This window comes from Myxine glutinosa, chromosome 7, assembly GCF_964187855.1.
Source record: "Myxine glutinosa chromosome 7, kmMyxGlut1.1, whole genome shotgun sequence".
Taxonomy (NCBI): Eukaryota; Metazoa; Chordata; class Myxini; order Myxiniformes; family Myxinidae; genus Myxine; species Myxine glutinosa.
Window position 1 is genome coordinate 139165226 of NC_136267.1, and position 24489 is coordinate 139189714.

At 43.2% G+C, this 24489-nt stretch overlaps 1 protein-coding gene across 8 annotated transcripts in view; it reads left to right on the plus strand.

Moving 5' to 3' along the window:
• SERGEF (secretion regulating guanine nucleotide exchange factor) overlaps positions 1-24489 on the plus strand; it is a 373010-nt gene that overhangs the window by 335014 nt on the left and 13507 nt on the right. For 3 of the 8 annotated variants that reach the window (XM_078782343.1, XM_078782344.1, XM_078782345.1), the window contains exon 12: positions 6379-6463. The exons of the other annotated variants lie outside the window; for them this stretch is intronic. In XM_078782343.1, the coding sequence (XP_078638469.1) occupies positions 6379-6463 (85 nt within the window). The remainder of the gene's footprint in view (positions 1-6378; positions 6464-24489) is intronic. 8 annotated transcript variants of the gene reach the window in all.

A 24489-nucleotide genomic window follows, 5' to 3' on the forward strand; every position in this document is an offset into this window, starting at 1 on the left:
TAGCATACCGTCAGAGGAAAAGAGGTTTTCAGGTTAGCATACCATCAGAGGAAAAGAGGTTTTCAGGTTAGCATACCATCAGAGGAAAAGAGGTTTTCAGGTTAGCATACCATCAGAGGAAAATAGGTTTTCAGGTTAGCATACCATCAGAGGAAAAGAGGTTTTCAGGCTAGCATACTGTCAGAGGAAAAGAGGTTTTCAGGTTAGCATACCATGAGAGGTAAAGAGGTTTTCAGGTTAGCATACCATGAGAAGAAAAGAGGTTTTCAGGTTAGCATACCATGAGAGGTAAAGAGGTTTTCAGGTTAGCATACCATGAGAGGTAAAGAGGTTTTCAGGTTAGCGTACCATCAGAGGTAAAGAGGTTTTCAGGTTAGCATACCATCAGAGGTAAAGAGGTTTTCAGGTTAGCATACCATCAGAGGTAAAGAGGTTTTCAGGTTAGCATACCATCAGAGGTAAAGAGGTTTTCAGGTTAGCGTACCATCAGAGGTAAAGAGGTTTTCAGGTTAGCATACCATCAGAGGTAAAGAGGTTTTCAGGTTAGCATACCATCAGAGGTAAAGAGGTTTTCAGGTTAGCATACCATCAGAGGTAAAGAGGTTTTCAGGTTAGCGTACCATCAGAGGTAAAGAGGTTTTCAGGTTAGCATACCATCAGAGGTAAAGAGGTTTTCAGGTTAGCATACCATCAGAGGTAAAGAGGTTTTCAGGTTAGCATACCATCAGAGGTAAAGAGGTTTTCAGGTTAGCATACCATCAGAGGTAAAGAGGTTTTCAGGTTAGCATACCATCAGAGGTAAAGAGGTTTTCAGGTTAGCATACCATCAGAGGAAAAGAGGTTTTCAGGTTAGCATACCATCAGAGGAAAAGAGGTTTTCAGGTTAGCATACCATCAGAGGTAAAGAGGTTTTCAGGTTAGCATACCATCAGAGGTAAAGAGGTTTTCAGGTTAGCATACCATCAGAGGTAAAGAGGTTTTCAGGTTAGCGTACCATCAGAGGTAAAGAGGTTTTCAGGTTAGCATACCATCAGAGGAAAAGAGGTTTTCAGGTTAGCATACCATCAGAGGTAAAGAGGTTTTCAGGTTAGCATACCATCAGAGGTAAAGAGGTTTTCAGGTTAGCGTACCATCAGAGGAAAAGAGGTTTTCAGGTTAGCATACCATCAGAGGAAAAGAGGTTTTCAGGTTAGCATACCATCAGAGGTAAAGAGGTTTTCAGGTTAACATACCATCAGAGGTAAAGAGGTTTTCAGGTTAGCATACCATCAGAGGTAAAGAGGTTTTCAGGTTAGCATACCATCAGAGGTAAAGAGGTTTTCAGGTTAGCATACCATCAGAGGTAAAGAGGTTTTCAGGTTAGCATACCATCAGAGGTAAAGAGGTTTTCAGGTTAGCATACTATCAGAGGAAAAGAGGTTTTCAGGTTAGCATACCATCAGAGGAAAAGAGGTTTTCAGGTTAGCATACCATCAGAGGAAAAGAGGTTTTCAGGTTAGCATACCATCAGAGGTAAAGAGGTTTTCAGGTTAGCATACTATCAGAGGAAAAGAGGTTTTCAGGTTAGCATACCATCAGAGGAAAAGAGGTTTTCAGGTTAGCATACCATCAGAGGTAAAGAGGTTTTCAGGTTAGCATACCATCAGAGGAAAAGAGGTTTTCAGGTTAGCATACCATCAGAGGTAAAGAGGTTTTCAGGTTAGCATACCATCAGAGGTAAAGAGGTTTTCAGGTTAGCATACCATCAGAGGTAAAGAGGTTTTCAGGTTAGCATACCATCAGAGGTAAAGAGGTTTTCAGGTTAGCATACCATCAGAGGTAAAGAGGTTTTCAGGTTAGCATATCGTCATAGGAAAATAGGTTTTCAGGTTAGCATACCATCAGAGGAAAAGAGGTTTTCAGGTTAGCATACCATCAGAGGAAAAGAGGTTTTCAGGTTGGCATACCATCAGAGGTAAAGAGGTTTTCAGGTTAGCATACCATCAGAGGTAAAGAGGTTTTCAGGTTAGCGTACCATCAGAGGAAAAGAGGTTTTCAGGTTAGCATACCATCAGAGGAAAAGAGGTTTTCAGGTTAGCATACCATCAGAGGTAAAGAGGTTTTCAGGTTAACATACCATCAGAGGTAAAGAGGTTTTCAGGTTAGCATACCATCAGAGGTAAAGAGGTTTTCAGGTTAGCATACCATCAGAGGTAAAGAGGTTTTCAGGTTAGCATACCATCAGAGGTAAAGAGGTTTTCAGGTTAGCATACTATCAGAGGAAAAGAGGTTTTCAGGTTAGCATACCATCAGAGGAAAAGAGGTTTTCAGGTTAGCATACCATCAGAGGAAAAGAGGTTTTCAGGTTAGCATACCATCAGAGGTAAAGAGGTTTTCAGGTTAGCATACTATCAGAGGAAAGGAGGTTTTCAGGTTAGCATACCATCAGAGGAAAAGAGGTTTTCAGGTTAGCATACCATCAGAGGTAAAGAGGTTTTCAGGTTAGCATATCGTCATAGGAAAATAGGTTAGCATTGGGTTGACATACCTCTGAATATTTTGCTCAAATGAAGGACTAATGTCCGAAACGTTAGCTTATCCTTGCCTCCCACGGTGGAGACCATACCACAATCAACATCCTGTTGATTTAATCCAGTGTTATCATTCTCGACCCTTCTTCGCACTAACCCTAAGAGTTAGAGCAGTCTCGAGCAGAATGGTCTCCCGATGAAAACACCCAAGCAAACGGAGCGTGGATTTTTCTTATGAAATTCTGGATGAGCATCTGGACTTTAAATGTGCAGCTATATACATTTTTCCTGGGTTTTCAAGTCTAAATGTGAACGAAGAGAAGTCGCTGGTAGTTTGCAGATTTTGCTCTCATCAGCTGGAAATTATTAATTTGTTCCGATAATTATTTCTTTCGTTTCTAACTAATTGCAAGCCGATTGTAATTTGGAAATACAAAGATATACAGCACTTCACTGTGTATCTTTCTCATCTCTAGTTTGGGATCATCGAAGCAACATAAATAAATAAACCAGGCAACAGGTACCCGTCTCGTTTACTGTATCAACATGGCACACCTGCCGATTATTAGTAAAAGTCAGGCAGGAAACTGGAACCTTTCCCTTCGCTATTGTCATCCCTTTTGTTTAATATGCCATTGTGTATGATTACAAACAATATTTTGAAAACTACTTACACAAGCCTCACATTACAGGGATTGGGTTGTTGTTGTACTTGGGACAACTGCAGGAAATGGAAGTCGACTGGAAGATGCAGTTTTTGGATGTGCAGGTCATTAAAGAACTGGGATGTAATTTTCACCTTCCTCCTTTTGGTTTCTGCAGTAATAGTGTTTTGGTGATTTCCTTTTAACTATAGTATCGGAAACTTATTAAACTGAGTTAAACCGCCTGCCTCAAATTACACTAAAAGCAAGTCTCCCAAAGGGAAAGGGAGAGGCAGAGAGAGGAGAGAGAGAGAGAGAGGAGAGGCAGAGAGAGGGGAGGAGGGGAGGAGGGGAGAAGAGAGGAGAGGAGGAGAGAAGAAGAAAAGAGAAGAGGAGGGGAGAGGAGAGGAGGAGAGAGGAGAAGAGAGGAGAAGAGAAGAGAGGACAAGAGAGGAGGGGAGGAGAGAGGAGAAGAGAAGAGAGGAGGGGAGGAGGGGAGGGGAGGAGAGGACAAGAGAGGAGAGGAGGAGAGAAGAAGAAAAGAGAACATGAGGGGAGAGGAGGAGAGAGGAGAAGAGAGGAGAGGAGAGGGGGGGGAGGGGAGGGGAGGAGAGGACAAGAGAGGAGAGGAGGAGAGAAGAAGAAAAGAGAAGATGAGGGGAGAGGAGAGGAGAACAGAGGAGAACAGAGGAGAACAGAGGAGAACAGAGGAGAAGAGAGGAGGGGAGGAGAGGAGAAGAGAGGGGAGGAGAGAAGAAGAAAAGAGAAGAGGAGAGAAGAGAAGAGAGAAGAGGAGGAGAGAGGAGAAGAGAGGAGAAGAGAAGAGACAGACAAGAGGCAGAAAAGAGGCAGACAAGAGGGAAAGTGCCGGTCCATGGGGACCGATCGGCACTCTGACAATGTCCACTCTGCCCTGGCGAATCCAGGCAGCAGGAAAGAATGGGGAAGATTTCTCCCCTGACTTGCATTGAGTGGTACAACCACCACGAAGAGGCATCCCTGATAGTTGTGAACGCAGGCTGATTCATCGATGTTTGTGACGTCCCTCGGATGGATGTTGCACGGGGCGTCCCATCTGCCGGCATTCTTTGGTGGACGTTAAAGATCCCATGATGTCCTTTGCGAAGAGTCGGCGAGCTTTCGCCCACTTATGGTTGTTTGTCCATGCTCTATCCTTTTAAATGCTGAGTGTCAAGCAAGGAAGCAGCACATACCATTGTCTTTTTGGGATGACTCACCAAGGGCTGGTTGGTATGACTCACAAATCTTTCGTATGACTTTCCCAGGGTTCAAACTGCCGACCTCCCAGACTCAGAGCGGATGCTCTAACCAATTTTCCACCAAGTCTAGTTTCAGAGTTTGACAAACATTGACATCCTCCATGAACGCCATATCACCGACTCCACAGAATAACCTCCTGGAATTGACCTACCCCAAAATGTTGATGCACACTAAATCAAATTCCAAATCACGATGCTAGATCCGCTCAATATGAATATAAATGGGAAATCTACAAAAGATGCAACTTTAAAAAAGAAAAAAAAAAATAGAGGCATTTGGGTGATTCACTCAGCCACTACTAAAGCAATTGCTTGGTTCGACTTACATATTCAATTTGCTATTCATCAAGTCATCTGCAAGAAGAAGAAGAAGAAGAAGTCCACACCGACACTGATTAGTGTCCATCACTAGCCAATTGAGTACCAGTTCACTGGTAATTCCCTGTTTGTCGTTAAAGGCGGCAAAAATGGTTGGCGTCAGGAAGGGCATCCGGCCGTAAAACATTGCTTCAAAAAGGGGACCAAAAAACAACAACAACCACGGTTCCCGAAAAAGGCCAACCCCCGCTTTGCGGGGAAAAATGGCCTCTAAAGGTGGTTGTTCACCAGCCATTTGTTTGCTCCTGAAATTCTTCCTTCAATTAAATCTGAATGGCTGCAACTCCACAACTTCCACAAATCGATGGAGATGTAAACACGCGTTCTGTGCAATGTAACATTGACAGCACGGGAAATGATATTGACAGCACATTTTTATTAGTCGGTACTTCTGGGTTTTTTTTGTATTTTTTAAATTAACCTTCTGAACAAGGTAATTATGTACCTTAAACATGATTGAAGTGATATATCAGCTCGCCAGATAACAATTAGCCAGAAAATTGACTCTGCCATACCAAGCCTGGCTATTTGGCTATAAGTGTACTGTCTCTTCCATGTGGAAGTAGTAAACTTTTGCAAGCAAGCATTGACACAGTTACATCAGGATTCTCAATTACATCAATTTTTGTAAAGTTGCAAGTTATTTATCGAGCAGTGAACCTGTTATATACCATCCGTCTTGTCCCAAGGCCATATGGTCCAGCAATTAAATTAATTGTTCGACAAGGCTATGTATGAAGACTGGATTTCCAATCGGCTTGTCTTGAGGGAGGAATTGTAATTTTTCAGGATTCTGGCAATAACTCACCTACTCTTGGCAGAGACAAAGATGTTTAACGTCCACCAACGATCAGTGCTGGCAGACAGGTCCTCTGACTTAATGTCCATCCGATGGATGGCACGCACATTAATGCCTCGCCCTGTATTTCAAACACCAGGGTGACATTTTTTATAGCTGGGCCGAGACTTGAACGCAGGCTCGACAGCTCAAGGGAGAGTGTGTGTACCTCTTGGGTATCCTCCAAGCCCACATGATATGTACCTGTTAGCCAGTAACTGCCTGATGCGGTTGGGCCCAACGAAGAGCTGATGTTTGGTGCAGTCGCATTAGGACGGGTTGTATATTAGAGCATACTGCTCTTTGGATAAGGATCTAAAGCCTGTCTGGATATAGGTAATTTTGAATGTTAAATCCAATGGCGTTTCCTAATGAATAGCGTATTGAATTCCATTACACCATCCATTTTCCCTGCTTGAGGCCATCTACTTAATCAGCACTCACTGCATTATGTGTGAGTGTAAAATGTACAGGTAGTGGATAAAACAATGGAAAATCCTGGGTAAATGTGGGACCCCAAGCTACGGCTTCCACAAATGTGTGGCCCATGTGTTAATTAAGCAAATAACATCCCAGCATGCTTAGGGTCATATATAAAAATGCTGCACAAGCCTGGTTGCCTATAATTATGGATAGCATGGCTGCACGCTAATCCACAGAGCACGTGTGGTCGCCCAATGGTTTGATGAGCATGTACTGATGTTATCCATATGCTATGGCCTTCTCAGTCACCAGATCTGAACCCAATCGAGCATTTATGGGATATTCTGGAACAGTGCCTGAGACAGCGTTTTCCACCTCCATCAAACAGGTGTGAGTTGATTTACTTTCTTGTGGGAAAAATAGTGCTGCATCCCGCCTGCAGAATTCCAGACACAGCTGGACTCTATGCCACAACCAATACAGGTAGTGCTAGCTGCGCGTGGTGGCCCAATGCCCTATTAAATGACCTTACATTGGTGTTTCCATTTTTTTGTCCACTACCTGTAGATAGAAAAAACAAGCATGATGGGCCAAATAGCTTTTACCTCTTGTGATACCTTTTGCATCTTCCTGATCTTTGACTATTCAGCATGCATGCATGTGCATTCCGAATGAGTGAAAACAATACTGAGAACTTGTGGGCCTGCACAACTTGGGGGAATTATTAAGCCTACTAATCCTAAACCAATCAGCATTTTATAAACATTATCTTCCAACAGACTCAATGAACTATGGTTCATGCCTGTTCCATCCCAATTTCCCCACAGGCCCAAATAATCAGCCACGTATAGTGAAGGTGCAACGTCAATTCCTATTGAATGTGTTGAGATCATAACGCAAAAGAACATTTTTATTGGCAAAATCTTCTGAGTATTTAAATGAAATATCTCAACGTTACCTTGTTTTTTTCCTGCACGGGTAACCTATAATCCGGTGCAACAACATTCGTATCTCGATGAAGGTCGAAGCAGTTTGTATTGTTGCCATTTTCTTTTTTTTCCCCTAGTGAATCCATAACTACACTATCAATCAAACGTGGAGCAACTGGAGCAACTTTTATTCTTTGTCTCTATACATTGTGGTTTTTCACCAGTATTTAGTGAATAATTAATCGACTCCAACATGAATAGCTGAGGGACATGTTGCCTTGAAACTTGCTCACTCACCCACCTTACTCCTCATTTCACTGCTTCCCATTTCCCCTCATTTCACTGCATTTCGCTGCTTGATCTTAATTTTTCTATTCTCTGACGTATCATTGTTTGATTGCCCGTGATATATCAGAATACTTCCTCAGTTTAAAGTTTGATGTTCACTTTGTTTTTGTTCATCCTGCTATATCGAGCTTTTCATAAAAATGGCAGAAAATTTCTTAACTTATGTTTGAAGATTTTTTAATTTTTTAATTTTTCTTTATTTATTAATTAACCTTTTTCCTCGTTTTAAAGATCAAGGTGCTCGGTCGGCTGACAGATGGGCATGATGGTTCTCGCGCATCATTAAGTCATCGGGCCACTGTCTGTGGCTTGCTTTTTTGGTGGTCGTGCGGATTTTTTGGCCATTGAGTCTGCCCTCCGCATAGTCCCGGCTCTGCTCCCTGCTTCGCCTGCCCGGCTCCTTCGCCTGCTCGCTGTTTCCTCGGGCACGCTCTCGTGGGTTGTGTCCTTCGCAGCGGTGTGGCGGCGGTTTTCCCGCCGTGATCTTGATTTGTAGCGGCGGCGGTTGATTGCCGCTGCATTTCCCGCTTTGCCGTGATCAACCTTGGCCTCGTGATCGTCTCTTTGCTCCTGTCTGCCCTCTGCTTGGTCCCGACTCTGCTCCTGGCTTCACCTACCTGGCTCCTTCGTCTCCTTCGTTTCATTGGGCCTGCTCCCGTGGGTTGGGACCATTGTTTCACCTCCTCAACCTTGGCCTCGTCTCGTCCCTTCGCTCCTGCCTGACATGGCTCTGCGGTACTCCACCGCAAGGCTCCTTCTGCTCAATACCCGCTCCACCCCATCATGCATCTCTGCCATCAAATCTAATGGACTCCTCCGACGACCCAGGTACATTCACCGTGGCTCCGGTCGTAAGTTTGTATATGTACAATCAGGTCACTCCATCCCCGTCCTCTGGTCGGCTCAGCGCACTCCCACTCATCGTCAAAGCGCACCTCGTCACGGCAACGCACAAAATCGCACCTCCTGCCTGCGAACCCTGGCTAAATCATCTGAATTCATCCCTGCTGTTCAAAACAACATCAAGCTCACCCTGTTCAACACCCGGTCCCTCAACAACAAATGCCTCATCCTGAACGAATACATCCTGGATAACAAACTGGACTTTCTCTGTCTCACCGAAACCTGGCAACAACCTCTGGACTACTACACACTCAACCTCACCACACCCAATGGATATTCCTACATCAATAAACCACGCTCAGAGGGCCGAGGTGGTGGAATTGCCGTTATCCACCGTCAAGACATCAGGACCAGCCTCATCCCCATCGCCTCATCCTCATCTTTTGAACACCTGGCTTTTAAACTCTCTGGTCGCACGCAGTCAGTCATGGCTGTCGTCTACCGCCCTCCCAAACCACACCCATTATTCCTGTCTGACTTCTCCTACTTTCTGACCCAGCTATGTTCCCTCTCCCCCTCAATCCTCCTCCTTGGTGATTTCAATATCCACATGGACTCCACTAACTCCACAATAACCACTGACTTCACTGATTTACTCACCTACTTTAACCTCACTCAACATGTCAACTTTCCTACGCATATCCGTGGTCACATTTTGGACCTTGTCTGCTCCATTGGATTAATTTTGCACCATCTCTCTGGCTCCGACCTCACCCTCTCTGACCACTTAGCCATCACTATGACCATCAACATCCGCACCCCAACACCAAGACATTATCGCACTATCAACTTCCGTAAGCTAAACGCTCTTTCACCTACCTCATTCTCATCCACCCTCTCTGAAAAAATGTCCACTTCTCCCTTCATTGACCTCCACACCCCTTCCGACCTCACTGACTACTACAAACACACTCTCTCCTCCTGCCTTGACCAGCTTGCACCTGTAAAAACCAAAACAGTTTCTTTCACCCATTCTGCTCCCTGGTTTACCCCTGAACTCCGCCTGATGAAAACTCGTGCTCGCCAACTTGAAAGACTCCGCAATAAAACAGGTCTCACAGTTCACTCCCAAGCCTACAAGGACCACCTACAACACTACAAAGATGCCCTCTCCCACGCCCGCTCCGCCTACTACTCTCAAATTATCCACTCTGGCTCCGGAAACCCAAAAGCACTCTTCTCGACAATAAACAAACTCCTCCGCCCCCTGGACACCACCACCCAGTCATTCACAGTAGACAACTACATATCCTTCCTTTCTTTCTTCTAATGCAAAATTGACAACATCTACAACAGCTTGACCACCGCCGCACCCGCTCCCCCTCCAACCACATGCCCCCCCTTATCCTGACTTCCCCTGTCTCAATTCTCCCCGGTCTCCCCTACTGACCTCTCTGAACTCCCCATAGGAATGAAAACTGCCACCTGCACTCTTGACCCCATCCCCTCCAGCTTTGTCAAGGCCTCCCTCCCTGCTCTCTCTCCACTTATCATTGCAACAATAAACTCCTCCCTGTCTACAGGCATCGTCCCACCATCCCTCAAAATTGCTGCTGTTACCCCCATTCTGAAAAAACCTGGACTCAACCCTGACACCCTAAATAACTTCAGACCCATCTCCAACCTACCCTTTCTGTCAAAAGTTTTGGAACGCGCTGTAGCCGCTCAACTCAAACATCACCTCTCTGCCAATAACCTGGATGAAACATTCCAATCCGGCTTCCGCTCCAACCACAGTACTGAAACTGCTCTCCTCAAAATCACCAACGACCTTCTCCTCTCCTCTGACGCTGGCAACCTCAACATTCTCGTCCTCCTCGACCTCAGCGCTGCCTTTGACACCATCGATCACACCATCCTCCTCACCCGACTTGAATCCACCTTTAACGTTACCGGCACTGCCCTCTCTTGGATTAAATCATACCTCTCTGACAGACGCCAGTTCATCTCCATCAATAACTGCAAATCCCCCACTGCTCCCCTCCCCCAAGGTGTCCCCCAAGGTTCAGTTCTTGGCCCCCTCCTCTTCATCCTTTACCTGTCCCCCCTCGGTCACTTAATCCGCCGTCATGGTCTCCAATTCCACTGCTTCGCCGATGACATCCAGCTTTTCATCTCCACCAAGTCCGTCTCCACCGACACCCACTCTATCCTGACAAACTGCATCTCTGAAATAAAATGCTGGCTTCAAATCAACTTCCTCAAACTTAACTGTGATAAATCTGAAATAATCATCATTGGCCCAAAAACGCTCACAAAATCCACCCATAACTTTGCCCTCAACATCGACGGTATCCCAGTATCCACCTCCCCTCTCATACGGAATCTTGGCGTCATCTTTGACCAAACCCTCTCCTTCGACAAATACACTAAACAGATCACAAAGACAGCCTTCTTTCACCTGAAAAACATCGCCCGTCTCCGCTCATCCCTCTCCTCCACGGCTGCAGAAACCCTCATCCACGCCTTCATCACCTCCCGTCTGGACTACTGCAATAGCCTCCTCTATGGTTCACCCGCAACAATCACCAATAAACTCCAATACATTCAGAACTCCGCTGCCCGTCTACTCACCCATTCCCGGACCCGTGACCACATCACCCCCGTCCTTTACAAGCTTCACTGGCTCCCCATCTCCCAGAGAATCCAGTACAAAATCCTCCTCTTGACCTACAAAGCCCTCCATAACCTGGCCCCATCCTACCTGGCTGACCTCCTCTCCAGACACACTCCCACCCGCAACCTCCGCTCTGCTGGTACCAACCTCCTGACCCCCCCCCCCCCCCATCCGGACCAAATTCAGATCCTGGGGGGACAGGGCCTTCTCCATCGCTGCTCCCACCCTCTGGAACTCACTACCTCACACCATCAGAGACTCCTCCTCACTCACCACATTCAAAACATCACTAAAGACCCACCTGTTCAGCACTGCATTCAACATTCAACCCACAGCATTTAACCCCTGACTATCACTTCTCCTTCTCCCTCCTTTTGCTTTAAATATTCCCCTATTGATTCTTGTCTTTTTGCAATTGTTGTTTTCATGTTTTGTTATGCATTATGTTTTGCACTCTGTCAAAGCGCCTTTGGGCTTCATGAAAAGCGCTATACAAAATAAATGAATTATTATTATTATTATTATTAAAACTCATAGTATTTGAACCTCTGGTTTTAAGGCCCTTAAAAGTCATTATTATATTTACTTTAATGTCATTATATTCATTCATTATATTTGGGAATTTGGGAAAAATTGCATACGGAATATGCGCACACAGCCACTAGTCTTCGACTGGCCCCGTAACACAACGCGAGTCCTTGATACGAGATTGGAACTGCTCCGTAGCACTCTACATGGCATAGGTCCACTGAGCTGTATATAGCACGAGTGAGGTACCTATACCTGCTATAGTGAGGTACCTATACCTATGAGGTTCCTGCTACCACAGGAAGTAACCAAATGCAGATAGACGATGCAGAAATAGCAAATGCTAAACCATGTACCAATAAATTTCCACACTCCTGTGCCACCTACAGTCGAAGACCCGCAAGATGAACAGTAAGACCCATAAACTTGCAAAACTCGTGAAACTCATAAAATCATGAGAATAAAAAGAATAAGCTTACCTTTGCCAAAGGAATCGAAACAGTAATCTGAGGTCAAAGATGCTAAAACCACCAATGATGAGTCAATGTGAGAAGTCAATGCGAATGAGAAAACGCCATTTTAATTTAAATTATTCAGATTATTCTTTCCTTAATGAATTAAGAGTTAATTTTTTCTTTTTCAGTTTAATTTTTCATCATAAAAAATGGCTGAGTATTTGATATGATGTTTATTATGGTGCCCAACATGACAGTTACATTGGTTCTGCTGTAAGGTTTAAAGTTACGGTTTTATGTACAAGCCGAGTCATTAAAAAGTCAGTATTTCAAACTCTGAAAAGTCATTAAAAGTCATTATTTTTCAACTCCCTTAATCGACAGGAACCATGTCAGACAGCATTTCTACCAGGTGCAATGGTATCCAGCTCTTTTTGTATGTGGCAAAGTCTCATTGCATGCTGGAGGAAAATGTTTCAAAAGACAAAAAGCAAAAATGCATCAACCCGGAAGGTGGTATAAAGGTATTGACTCGTCAGAGTAACCATGAGCATATCTCTAAGCTGGCTTTTGTTGCCGCTGTCACACTGAAACTCTCTAACATGCATGATGAACTTGAAAGCAGAACAATACGGGACTTTCAAAATGAAGTATATCGAGCTTTTCATTAAAATGGCAGAAATTTTCTTAACTTATGTGTGAAGATTTTTTGATTTTTTGATTTTTCTTTATTTATTAATTAACCTTTTTCATCTATATTAATCCTACTATATTAATCTGCAATTGGTCATTGGTTTTGACAACAATACAAATTTTTATTATGGGCCCATGGCATCAAAAAGCTCCATATAATCGAACAACCAGTTTCTGGAGCATTGAAATTGTATCAGATGTGGCAATAAATCCGAATTGTTCCTCCCAACTTCTCGGCTCGATGACGGAAGACGCCATTTACATTTTTGCTGCCTCAATCCCTACCCTGCTTCGAATCCCGTGCGGGCACGGGCAACTTGCTAGTGAATGCTGACGAGGCCTTTCGTGCATGCGCTGTGTGTGCGTTTTCAGTGACTCACTTCAACTAACTGGGGGAAAATCTGGAAGTCAAATCGTCTTTTCAACATAATTTTTGGCATTTAAATGAAAAAGTGGGATTTCTAAATGCTTAGCCATCATTTTTGTTTTTCCTGGATGCAAATCAGATTCAGGAAAATTAGAGAAATATCTGTGGATGTGAGGTGTCGACTTCCTACCATTTCCTGTTAATACAAGCGAGGCGGCAGTAGGTAGCTAAAACACACACACACACACACACACACACACACACACACACACACACACACACACACACACACTCGAATGAACACTTCTCCTTTTAGCAATAGAAGAACACTAGAACAATAGAATAGAACACTCCCATTGATGTTAGGAAGCATCCATTCCACACACACAAGCTTTGTATATTTTCATGGCACGAAGGTGTCCTTTGTCGAACCCATGTTGTTTACCATTACTTGTTAATGACGCACATTATCATCTTTTCAATTGCAGTCATCCAGTAAATAAATCACCATGCCTGCTAAGTTTGCAGGAGGCACTCCTACAAGATTCAGAGTCGATTCACAGGTGTGATCCGTCGGGAGGTTTTTATAACACGCCCATTCGCTTGGGCCTTACATTGAGCCACATCGTCTTGTTGGGAGTTTGTAGCATGGGTATCTTGCTTTCATGGCAAGCTGATATACTGTAGTTCTCCAACTCTTTCATTGTAGGGAGGCACACCCCTTCCTCTCGGGTACTGTTCCAATAATCTTTGGCTTATTTTAGAAGCTTTGTGAGCCATTTTTGGTAACAACGCTTATCTTGGACACACGATTTACATAAGAGTCCCACGAACACCACTGTTTTCAGGGGTTTCTACACATGTGTGCTGAGCATTCTGGAGCAAATTAATGTCATCTTGAATTTACGGGCGGATTTACAGCTGCTTGAATTCCAAAACGAGTGGTGCCCCATAATATATATATATATCGTGCCCCATAATCATCCGTAAACAGAAGTTCGCTAACACATTCTACTCACACTTTGGTGTTGGCACACAGTCTGGTGAGGTTGAATAGTTTTCCGGTACTTCTGGTCGGATATAAATTGCAGTACAAGGATTTTGTGACATGCTGGTAAGGACTCCAGTTAGGAACAAGGTAAACAGAGTAGGTGCTAACACACCACCCTGTTTCACTCCATGGCATATACCAAACGAGCCAGTGACATTACCTGCCACAGAGACTCTGCCAATCATCCCATCGTGGAACTCTTTCATTTATGAAATGATCTGGACAGCCATAGATCTTGAGTATCTTCCAGAGGGTTTCCCTGTGTTTATATAAATATATATATAGTTTCAAGCGGTAAGATGATTCATCAATGTCTGTGCCGTCCCTTGGATGAACATGAAAGTGGCTTCCTGTCGACTGGCACTAGTTGGTGGATGTTAAAGATCCCACAATGTTCTTCGTGAAGAGTAGGCAAGCTATCGCCAGCACCATGACCAAATTACAAATTCCTGCCATAACTACTGCTAGGATATGGGTGGCAAACTGCCCAGTATAACACCTGTCAAGAAACTGCTGCAGAACCAATGCTCTGTGACACAGAGTATGTGGTACTTTACATCGGATCGGATAAACGAGTGTATATATATATATATATATATGTATATATATATATATATATATATATATATATATATATATATATATATATATATATATATATATATATATATATATATATATATATATATATATATATGGTGGTCCGTAAACCCTGGGCAGATTTTGAAGAACGATACCTGCAACAAACAACTAAGTTTATTATTGTTCTATGGTGCAAAACATGAAACTCGTAAATGGATGTGACCGCTTCAACACGCACACGCATCAAGTGATACACAACAGGGTGAGGTGCATCACGTGATGTGGATCGGGGTGAGCTTAGCTCACTGTGCTGCACGCGTTTGTCTTTGGATTAGTTCAGTTCATTGTGATGTAGACACCCTAATATGGCGGAGGATATCATGAGACAGGAAATTCGCGCTGTCGCTTGTATTCTGTATCTGGAAATTCGGCTGAAGTTCACAGACAACTTGTCAAAGAATGTGGTGCCGACCCAATTGACAGAAGAACCATCGACAGAATAAACAAGCAGTTTGATGAAACCGGCAGCATTCTTCCAAAACAGTCACCATGTCGGCCTCATACTGTTCGAACTGAGGAAAGCAGAGCGGTCATTCAACAACAACTCGACAGTAATGCAGCATTATCAACTCGTCCTTTATCAAACGTCACAAACATAAGCCGATCATCGATTCAAAGAATACTAAAATACCTTAATGCAAAACCATACATACCCAGATTAATTCACCAACTATCTGAGGATGATTTTGACAGGTGTGTTGAGACATGTGAAACATTGCTTGGGTTAATGTATATGGACAATGATTTGCAGTACAGGATCTTGTGGTCAGATGAATCCAAGTTTACTTTATCTGGTTCTGTGAATCGACATAACAGTGTCATATGGGCAGTACACAACCCACGATTTACTGTTGAGCACAACGTCCAGTATCATGCTGGTGTGTCCGTCTGGGCAGGCATTTCTTCTGGAGGCATTGTTGGACCTATATTTTTCAAAGAACATGTGAATGCTGCAAATTACCTTCTAATGTTGGAGCAGCAGGTATTTCCACTCAATGATGGCCAAATGTGGTTCATGCATGATAGTGCGCCTGCTCATTATGCTGCCAGTGTACGCCAGGCCCTTAATTTGAACTGTACAGACAAATGGATTGTCCGTCGTGGTCCGGTTGAATGGCAGCCACGGTCTTGTGATTTAACAACACCCTGTGATTTCTTTCTTTGGTGTTTCCTCAAACACAAAGTGTATGCGAGGAATCCTACGACCCTTAGATACTTGAAACAATTCATCCGTAATGCGACTGCTGCCTCACCGACTGAAACATGCAGCACAGTGTGTCAGAGTGTTTCGTCACGGCTACAGCTGTGCATAGACAATGAAGGAAAGCGGTTTGAACATTTGAACTGATCTGTTTCAATATTAGACTGATTAGACTGTTTAATGAGCAATCATCTTTTCTTTTGCACCAAGGAACAATAGTAACCTTAGTTGTTTGTTGCAGGTATCGTTCTTCAAAATGTGTCCAGGGTTTCTGGACCACCCTGTGTATATATACTACCGGTCAAAAGTTTTAGAACACCTCAATTTTTCCAGTTTTTATTGAAATTTACGCAGTTTAATGTCTCAATGTACTCTGAAATTAAGCACAGAACAAATAAACAATTGGAGATTTAAAAAAAAGAAATCTTAGAATCATTTTGTTCAACAAAATTTAATTTAAATTTTTGACTCGTCAAAGTAGCCACCTTTTGCAGATATATTCGCCGAACACACTCGTGGCATTCTTTCTGCAATGGAAATCAAATACTGTTCAGGAAGTTCTTCCCAACACTGTTTCAGAAGTTCCCACAAATGTGTTGCACTTGCAGGTTGCTTTGCTTTCACCCTTCTGCCCAGTTCATCCCAAACCAGCTCGATGGGGTTTAAGTCTGGAGACTGTGCTGACCATTCCATGATTTGAAGCCTACCGTCTTGTTCTTTTCCTCGAAGGTAGTTTTGACATAGCCTGGAGGTGTGTTTAGGGTCATTATCTTGCTGTAGGATGAACCCTTGACCAACTAGGCGTATACCAGCGGGTATTGCATGGCACTGCAAAATGCTGTGGTAGCCCTTTTGGTTTAGGGTGCCAGTCATTCTGTGCAAGTCGCCGACTCTGGATCCAGCAAAAGAGCCCCAGACCATCATGCTTCCTCCTCCATGTTTGACAGTTGGTGTCACACACTGAGGAACCATCCTTTCGCCTACTCGACGGCGTACAAAAACCCTGCGTGATGAACCAAAGATTTCAAATTTTGATTCATCGGTCCATAAGACCTTCTTCCAGTCTTCAGTAGTCCACTGGTGGTGCTTCATGGCCCGGACAAGCCTCTTTTTCTTATTTTGCCATCTTAGCAATGGCTTTCTTACTGCCACTCGACCTGTCAAACCTGCAGCTCAAAGTCTTCTCTTCACAGTTGAAACTGAGACTTACTTACTTCGAGCAGTGTTAAGCTGTGCTTGAAGCTGTTGTCCTGTGAGCCGCCTATCACGCAAGCTGTTGACTCTCAGAAACTTGTCTTCTGATTCTGTTGTGGCTTTGGGTCTGCCAGACCTCTTCCTGTAAGAGTTTCCTCCATTTTCCAATAGACTACTTCCTGCAGTGCAATATTGTCCAAATAATGCTTCAGAGGGTGTAATAATAGTCTGTTCCAATACTGCTTTTAAACAGACAGGGGTTTGTAATCAAGTAATCAGCAGAGGTTGGGACACCTGCAGGTATTGTTTGCATCAACTTTCAAGGCCTCATTTACTTACATTTCTGCAGAACAGCTGTAAGTTGTTCACCCATTACTTGTTCCGTGAAGAAGGCCTTTTTTTTTAACAATATAACTGTACAATTTACATTATTTTCCCGTTTTTGCTAACCTAAACTTTTTTTTTTTAACCTCAAGCATTTTACTGCTTACCTTTGTACCATTTCAGGTTATTCACTGGACATTCAACTGCGTACATTTCAATAAAAACTGGAAAAATTGAGGTGTTCTAAAACTTTTGACCGATAGTGTATATATATACAGTGCATTCAGAAAGTATTCAGACCCCTTCACTTTTTTCACATTTTGTTATGTTGCAGCCTTATGCTGAAATCGTTTAAATTCATTTTTTCCCTCATCAATCTTCACTCAATACCCCATAATGACAAAGGGGAAACAGGATTTTAGAAAGTTTTGCAAATTTATTAAAAAGAAAAAACTGAAATATCACATTGACAAAAGTATTCAGACCTTTTGCTTTGACACTTGAAATTTAGCTCAGGTGCCTCCCATTTATATTGATCATCTTTGAGATGTTTGTACACCTTGATTGGAGTCCACCTGTGGTAAATTCAATTGATTGGACATGATTTGGAAAGGCACACACCTGTCTATATAAGGTCTCACAGCTGACGATGCATATCAGAGCAAAAACCAAGACATGAGGTCAAAGGAACTGCCTGCAGAGCTCAGATACAGGATTGTGTCGAGGTACAGATCTGGGGAAGCCTACAAAAAATTTCTGCTGCATTGAAGGTTCCCAAGAGCACAGTGGCCTCCATAATTCTTAAATGGAAGAAGTTTGGAACAACCAGGACTCTTCCTAGAGCTGGCCGCCCGGCCAAACTGAGCAATCGGGGGAGAAGGACCTTGGTAAGAGAGGTGACCAAGAACCCGATGGTCACTCTGGCTGAGCTCCAGAGATCCTGTGTGGAGATGTGAGAAACTTCCAGAAGGACAACCATCACTGCAACACTCCACCGATCTGGGCACCTTCCCTGACCTCACTGAATGTAAATGAATGCTTACGTGCACTCTCTCCTCCCTCCCCGGTCTCTTAGGTAGTAAAGCACTCCACATGCCCGGTGTGACAATGTATCGGTGGAAATGTTATGATGCGCACGCACGCTCGGTGTTCCGCCTTCCCCTCCGTTTCTCATGTACGCATTCGACCTCATGGCTTGGTTTTTCCTCTGATATGCATCGTCAGCTGTGAGACCTTATATAGACAGGTGTGTGCCTTGCCAAATCATGTCCAATCAATTGAATTTACCACAGGTGGACTCCAATCAAGGTGTACAAACATCTCAAACATGATCAAGAGAAATGGGAGGCACCTGAGCTAAATTTCAAGTGTCATAGCAAAGGGTATGAATACTTATGTCAATGTGATATTTCAGTTTTTTCTTTTTAATAAATTTGCCAAAATTTCTAAAATCCTGTTTTATCTTTGTCATTATGGGGTATTGAATGTAGTTTGACGAGGGAAAAAATGAATTTAAACGATTTCAGCATAAGGCTGCAACATAACAAAATGTGAAAAAAGTGAAGGGGTCTGAATACTTTCTGAATGCACTGTATATATATATATATATATATATATATATATATATATATATATATATATATATATATATATATATATATATATATATATATATATATATATATATATATATATATATATATACATACATATATATATATATATATATATATATATGTATATATATATATATATATACATATATATATATATACATATATATATACAACATATGTATGTATCTCCACTGCCCTCCATAAGTATTGCAGAACAGTGAAGTCAAATTTGTTATTATTTGTAGATACTCAAGAGATTTAGATTTGAGATCAAAATATGAATATGAGGCAAGAGTACAGAAGGTCAGATTTTATTTCTTGGTATTTCTATGTATGTATGTTTTGCCATTGTAGTACACTTGCACTTCTTATGTTCAGTCCTCCCACTTTAGGTAAGTACAATTATTGGAACAGATTACTGACAGGTGTTTCTTGTTGCATTGATCATTCACACATAAAAGAGCTGTGGATGTCCAGTGTTGGTTTTTGCCTTTGCCTTTGCCTTGGGAGTTCTGTCTCTGAAGTCAGTAGCCACAAACCAACAGGAAGAGCAGAGAACTGTCTCTGAAAGAAAAGCAAGCAATTTGGAAGCTGAAAGAAGAGAATAATTAAATTATAACAATAGCACAAAAACTGGGCATTGCAAATACAACAATTTGGAGTGTCTTGAAAAAGAAAGAAACCACTAGTGTACTTAGCAATTGGCATGGCCAGGTCGGCCAAGGAAAACAACTGCAGTTGATGACAAAAAAATCATCAGAGCTGTGAAGAAAAACCCTCAAACAACAGTCAGTGACATCACCAACAACCTCCAGAGTGCAGATGTGAAAGTATCACAATCTACCTTTTGCAAAAGACTTCGACAGCAGAATTACAAATGCTACACCGCAAGATGCAAACCTCTCATCAGCACCAAAAATAGAAAAGTCAGATTAGAATTTGCCAAGAAGTACAGAGGTGAGCCAGTGAGTTCTGGAACAAAGTTTTGGACAGATGAGACCAATATAAACCTTTACCAAAGCGATGGAAAGGTGAAAGTGTGGAGTAAGGAAGGAACTGCATCTGATCCAAATCATATTACCTCATCTGTGAATCATGGTAGAGGTCATGTCATGGCTTGGGCTTGCATGGCTACCTCTGGAACAGGCTCACTAATCTTTATTGATGATGTAACTAATGATGGCAGCAGCAGAATGAATTTGGAAGTGTACAGAAATATTTTGTCTGCCTATATACAAGAAAATGCCTCCAAACTCATTGGGCGGCGCTTCACCAAGCAGCAAGACATTGACCCAAAGCACACTGTCAATACAACCAAGGAGTTCATCAGGGGGAAAAAATGGAAGCTTTTGGACTGGACAAGTCAATCTCCTGATTTAAATCCAACAGAGCTTTCATTTCACTTACTGAAGAGGAGACTAAAGTCAGAACCCCCAAAACAAACAACAACTGAAAATGGCTGCAGTAAAAGGCTTGGGAAAGCATCTCGGAGGAAGATACCAGGAGTTTGGTGATGTCAATGGGACACAGGCTCGATGTAGTTATTGTATGCAAGGGATATGCAACCAAATACTAACTATTATGCTACTTTAATTTACTTTAAAGGGCCACAGACACAGAAAATCATGTTTGGTTTAATTAATAGATATTGCTTCACTTAACACTTAATCGTCCTTTTTTTTGAATAAATATCACTCGATTGGCCCCCGCCACCCAAAAAACGGCGATTTGATTGGTCATGTGACTGGCTACGTCATCGAGGGAATTTTTGTTGCTGCTGGTAGTTTTTATCTGGTAGTGGAGTCCCGCCCCTAAAATCGTGATGTTCATTCATGATGTCACCTGCGTGATGTAATCGAGGGAAAGGTTTCTCAGCACGCAATGATAACTGCCTGACCAAGAATCTTCTGATAGTCAAAATCATTATAAAAAACTACCAGCAGCAACAAAAATTCCCTCGATGACGTAGCCAGTCACATGAGCAATCAAATCGCCGTTTTTTGGGTGGCGGGGGCCAATCGAGTGATATTTATTCAAAAAAAAGGACGATTAAGTGTTGAGTGAAGCAATATCTATTAATTAAACCAAACATGATTTTCTGTGTCTGTGGCCCTTTAAGTTAATCTGTTCCAATACTTGTACTTACCTAAAGTGGGAGGACTGAACATAAGAAGTGCTAGTGTTCTACAATGGCAAAACATACATACATAGAAATACCAAGAAATAAAATCTGACCTGTACTCTTGCCTCATATTCATATTTTGCTCTCAAATCCAAATTTATTGAGTATATAGCAATAATAACAAATTTGACTTCAATGTTCCAATATTTTTGGAGGGCACTGTAGATGATATGTGATATAAAAGTACGCGCTCACATTTTCTATGCAATAACCTTAACTGCTGCCACAGCTGCAATTTCAAATGCTATCTCTGGTACTCATAAAGAAATTCAGAATGTCTTCCTGATTCGTTAATAATTCAGAATGGATGGATAGATGTGTCTTCCAATGCATTGTTACTTGCGATTACACAGGCCACAACACTGACAATGCACTGGTTCAAAAGAATCCTCGGTGCACAAGTACTGCACTTGAACCAGGTGGCAGGGCATTTGTTTGAGTGAATCTGTGAGGTCTTCGCTCTCATTTATTTCTCGATATACTTATAAAAGCAACACTTTACATGGACGAACAACCACACATACTCTACAGGTGCCTCGGAAGGATCAGGTGTGGATTATTTTCGACAGATTTTACTCTTGTATGAAATGGCATTTGCGCACCCTGAAAATGTGTCATAAAATTCAGGACACTCCAAGGAAATGTAGCCAGTTGTACACTTGTTGTACTCCATCCTTATTCATACTGCACTCGCACCCTGTTTTACTGTCAAATGAGTTTTCAGGAATGGATTTCTTCATGTGCCATTCGATCTGCTCCCTGCTCTGTGTATCCATCCAAGACGAACCATAATAGAACAGGACAGCATAGTGAATGCTTCTCGAGTGCAGTGTAGAATAGCATGCAACACATGCTCTCCAGGTCTGTGAGCGTGTAGAGTGTGTACGTGTGTGTTTATGGCACTGTCATGCCATGGCGACTAACATTTTCAGGAATAAATGCCTTAAATATTTAATTGTTTCCAGCAACTTTTTTCTGTCCTGTTTGGCTTGTGAAGGAAATGTTTTAAATAAGTTTAAGTTATTATTTTTGACTATTTACATTATTAGTGTTTTATTGATTTTGCTTTGACGTTGGTTTTCTAAATTTCCCAGCCAAATCCCAATCTTCTGTAGAAATTTTTCTCCCTCAACCTTCTAGAACCTTCATCTCCCTCAACCTTCTGCCTCACTCTTCCCCCTCCTCAAATAACACCTCACTGCGCCTCACCCAATCACCATCAAACGTTTTGTCCGCCCCATTCTTCCCTTTCTCCAAGCTATTCTAAAATCTCTGACAAACCTTCAACAGCTCTCCCTACCTCTTCCTCCTCTTCCACATCTTACCCTACCGCCCCCCCCCCCCCCCCTGTTCTGTATCCGATGCTCCCTCTTCCTCTTCTTTAACAGTATGGACCTCAAACATCCAGGGCCTTCGCTCATACTTGACTGATCTCTCCATACAGGTTGCTTCTGACAAACCAGACGTGATCTGCTCAACAGAAACTTTCCTCCTTCATGATGTCTCTGATTCCTTGGTATCTCTCCCAGGTTACTCCCTCCTCCGGTATGATAGACCTGAGCCTCGTCCTGGAGGTGGGGTTGCTATCTTTATAAAAAACTCTCTTCCTCACTCGCCGTGCACTGCTCTCTCTCCACCTCACCCCCAGGAATACCTTTGGCTACGGCTTCCCCTTCGCTCCCACCTTTTGGTCATATGTGTGTTGTACTGTCCACCAAACAGTGATAACTCCATCTACATCTCGCTGTCTGATAATATGGACCAACTTCTATCTACCCATCCCAACTCTCTCTTCCTCATATGTGGTGATTTCAATTGTCACCATGCCAGTTGGCTGGGTGTGGCTACCTCTCTCACCAGCCATGTCTCTTCAGCAAAGGACTTCTGTGACTCACTGGGACTGACACAATCTGTCAATTTCCCGACCCGGATCTCAGTCAACGGAGCATCTTCTCTTCTGGACTTGGTTATGACTAACTTCCCTGAAAATGTCTGCTGCTCTTCTTCTGCTCCAATCGGCTCATCTGATCATGTGCTTGTTAAAGTGGACATCTCTCTGACCATTCTCAGAGAGCCTCCTCAGCGTCGACGACTCTGGCATTTCACTCAGGCCAACTGGCACGGTCTTCAAGCAGCCATCAATCATCTGGACTGGTCTCCCATCTCTACCGCCTCTGACATCAACTCATCCTGGGAATTCTTCCAAAGTAAATTGCTCTCTCTCATGCACAGATTTATCCCATCTCGTCTTCAGTTGTCATACCCTTCCTCCCGTCCATGGTACACGGAATCTTGTGGTGAGGCTATTGCCCAGAAACAACTTGCTTTCGTCTCCTGGAAAGCAAATCCAACGGAAGGAAATCTCGTTTCCTTTCACAAAGCCCGAAACAAGTGTGTGTCCACCCTCAGGAGAGCCAGGAAACAATATCTCTCTGTTCTCAGGACCGAACTCTCTTATCTGTCTCCCTCTTCCAAATCCTGGTGGCATCTGGTCAAATCTGTTTCTGGTATTTGTTCCCCCTCCATCCCCTCCCTCACCTCAAACGGCCACACGGCTGACTCCGCACGTGAAAAAGCTGAATGCCTCAACTCTGTGTTTGCCTCTAAATCTTGTGTCCCAAACCCATCCCTCTCTGTACCCACCGTACCCAGTCGTACCCAGCTGCTCCTGGACTCTGTGTCCTTTCCTCCTGACAAGGTGGAAAAGTTTCTGTCAACCCTCGACTCTGATTCTGCAACTGGACCTGACGGCATCAGCCCACGGGTCCTAAAATCCTGTTCTTCCGCTCTTTCACTCCCTCTCTCTGTTCTCTTCACCCTCTCTTTTGCTCAAGGTCATCTGCCATCTGCTTGGAAATCTGCCAACATCACCGCTTTGCACAAAAAGGTGCAAAAACAGATCCCAGCAACTACAGACCAATGAGCCTTCTCCCAATTATCAGCAAAGTCATGGAATCCATCATTGCTTCAGATATGAAATCTTTCCTCTTCTCCAATGGCTTGATCTCTGATCATCAATTTGGTGTCAGACCTGGTCACTCTACTCTGGACATGCTGCTTCTGCTTTCTCAAAAATGGATGGAGGTCCTCAATGCCAAACAGGAAATTAGAGCTGTCTCCCTTGACATATCACGTGCCTTCGATACGGTCTGGCACCCCGCTCTGCTCACCAAACTCTCCTCTTTTGGTATCCATGGAAATCTCCACGCATAGCTGGCGGACTTCCTCTCTAGTCGTAGTCAACGTGTGGCCCTGAATGGGTTTCTCTCATCTCCTCTTCCTGTTCAGGCTGGAGTTCCGCAAGGCAGTGTTCTGGGCCCTGTGCTTTTTCTGGTCTTCATCAATGATCTCTCTGACTCTCTTGAA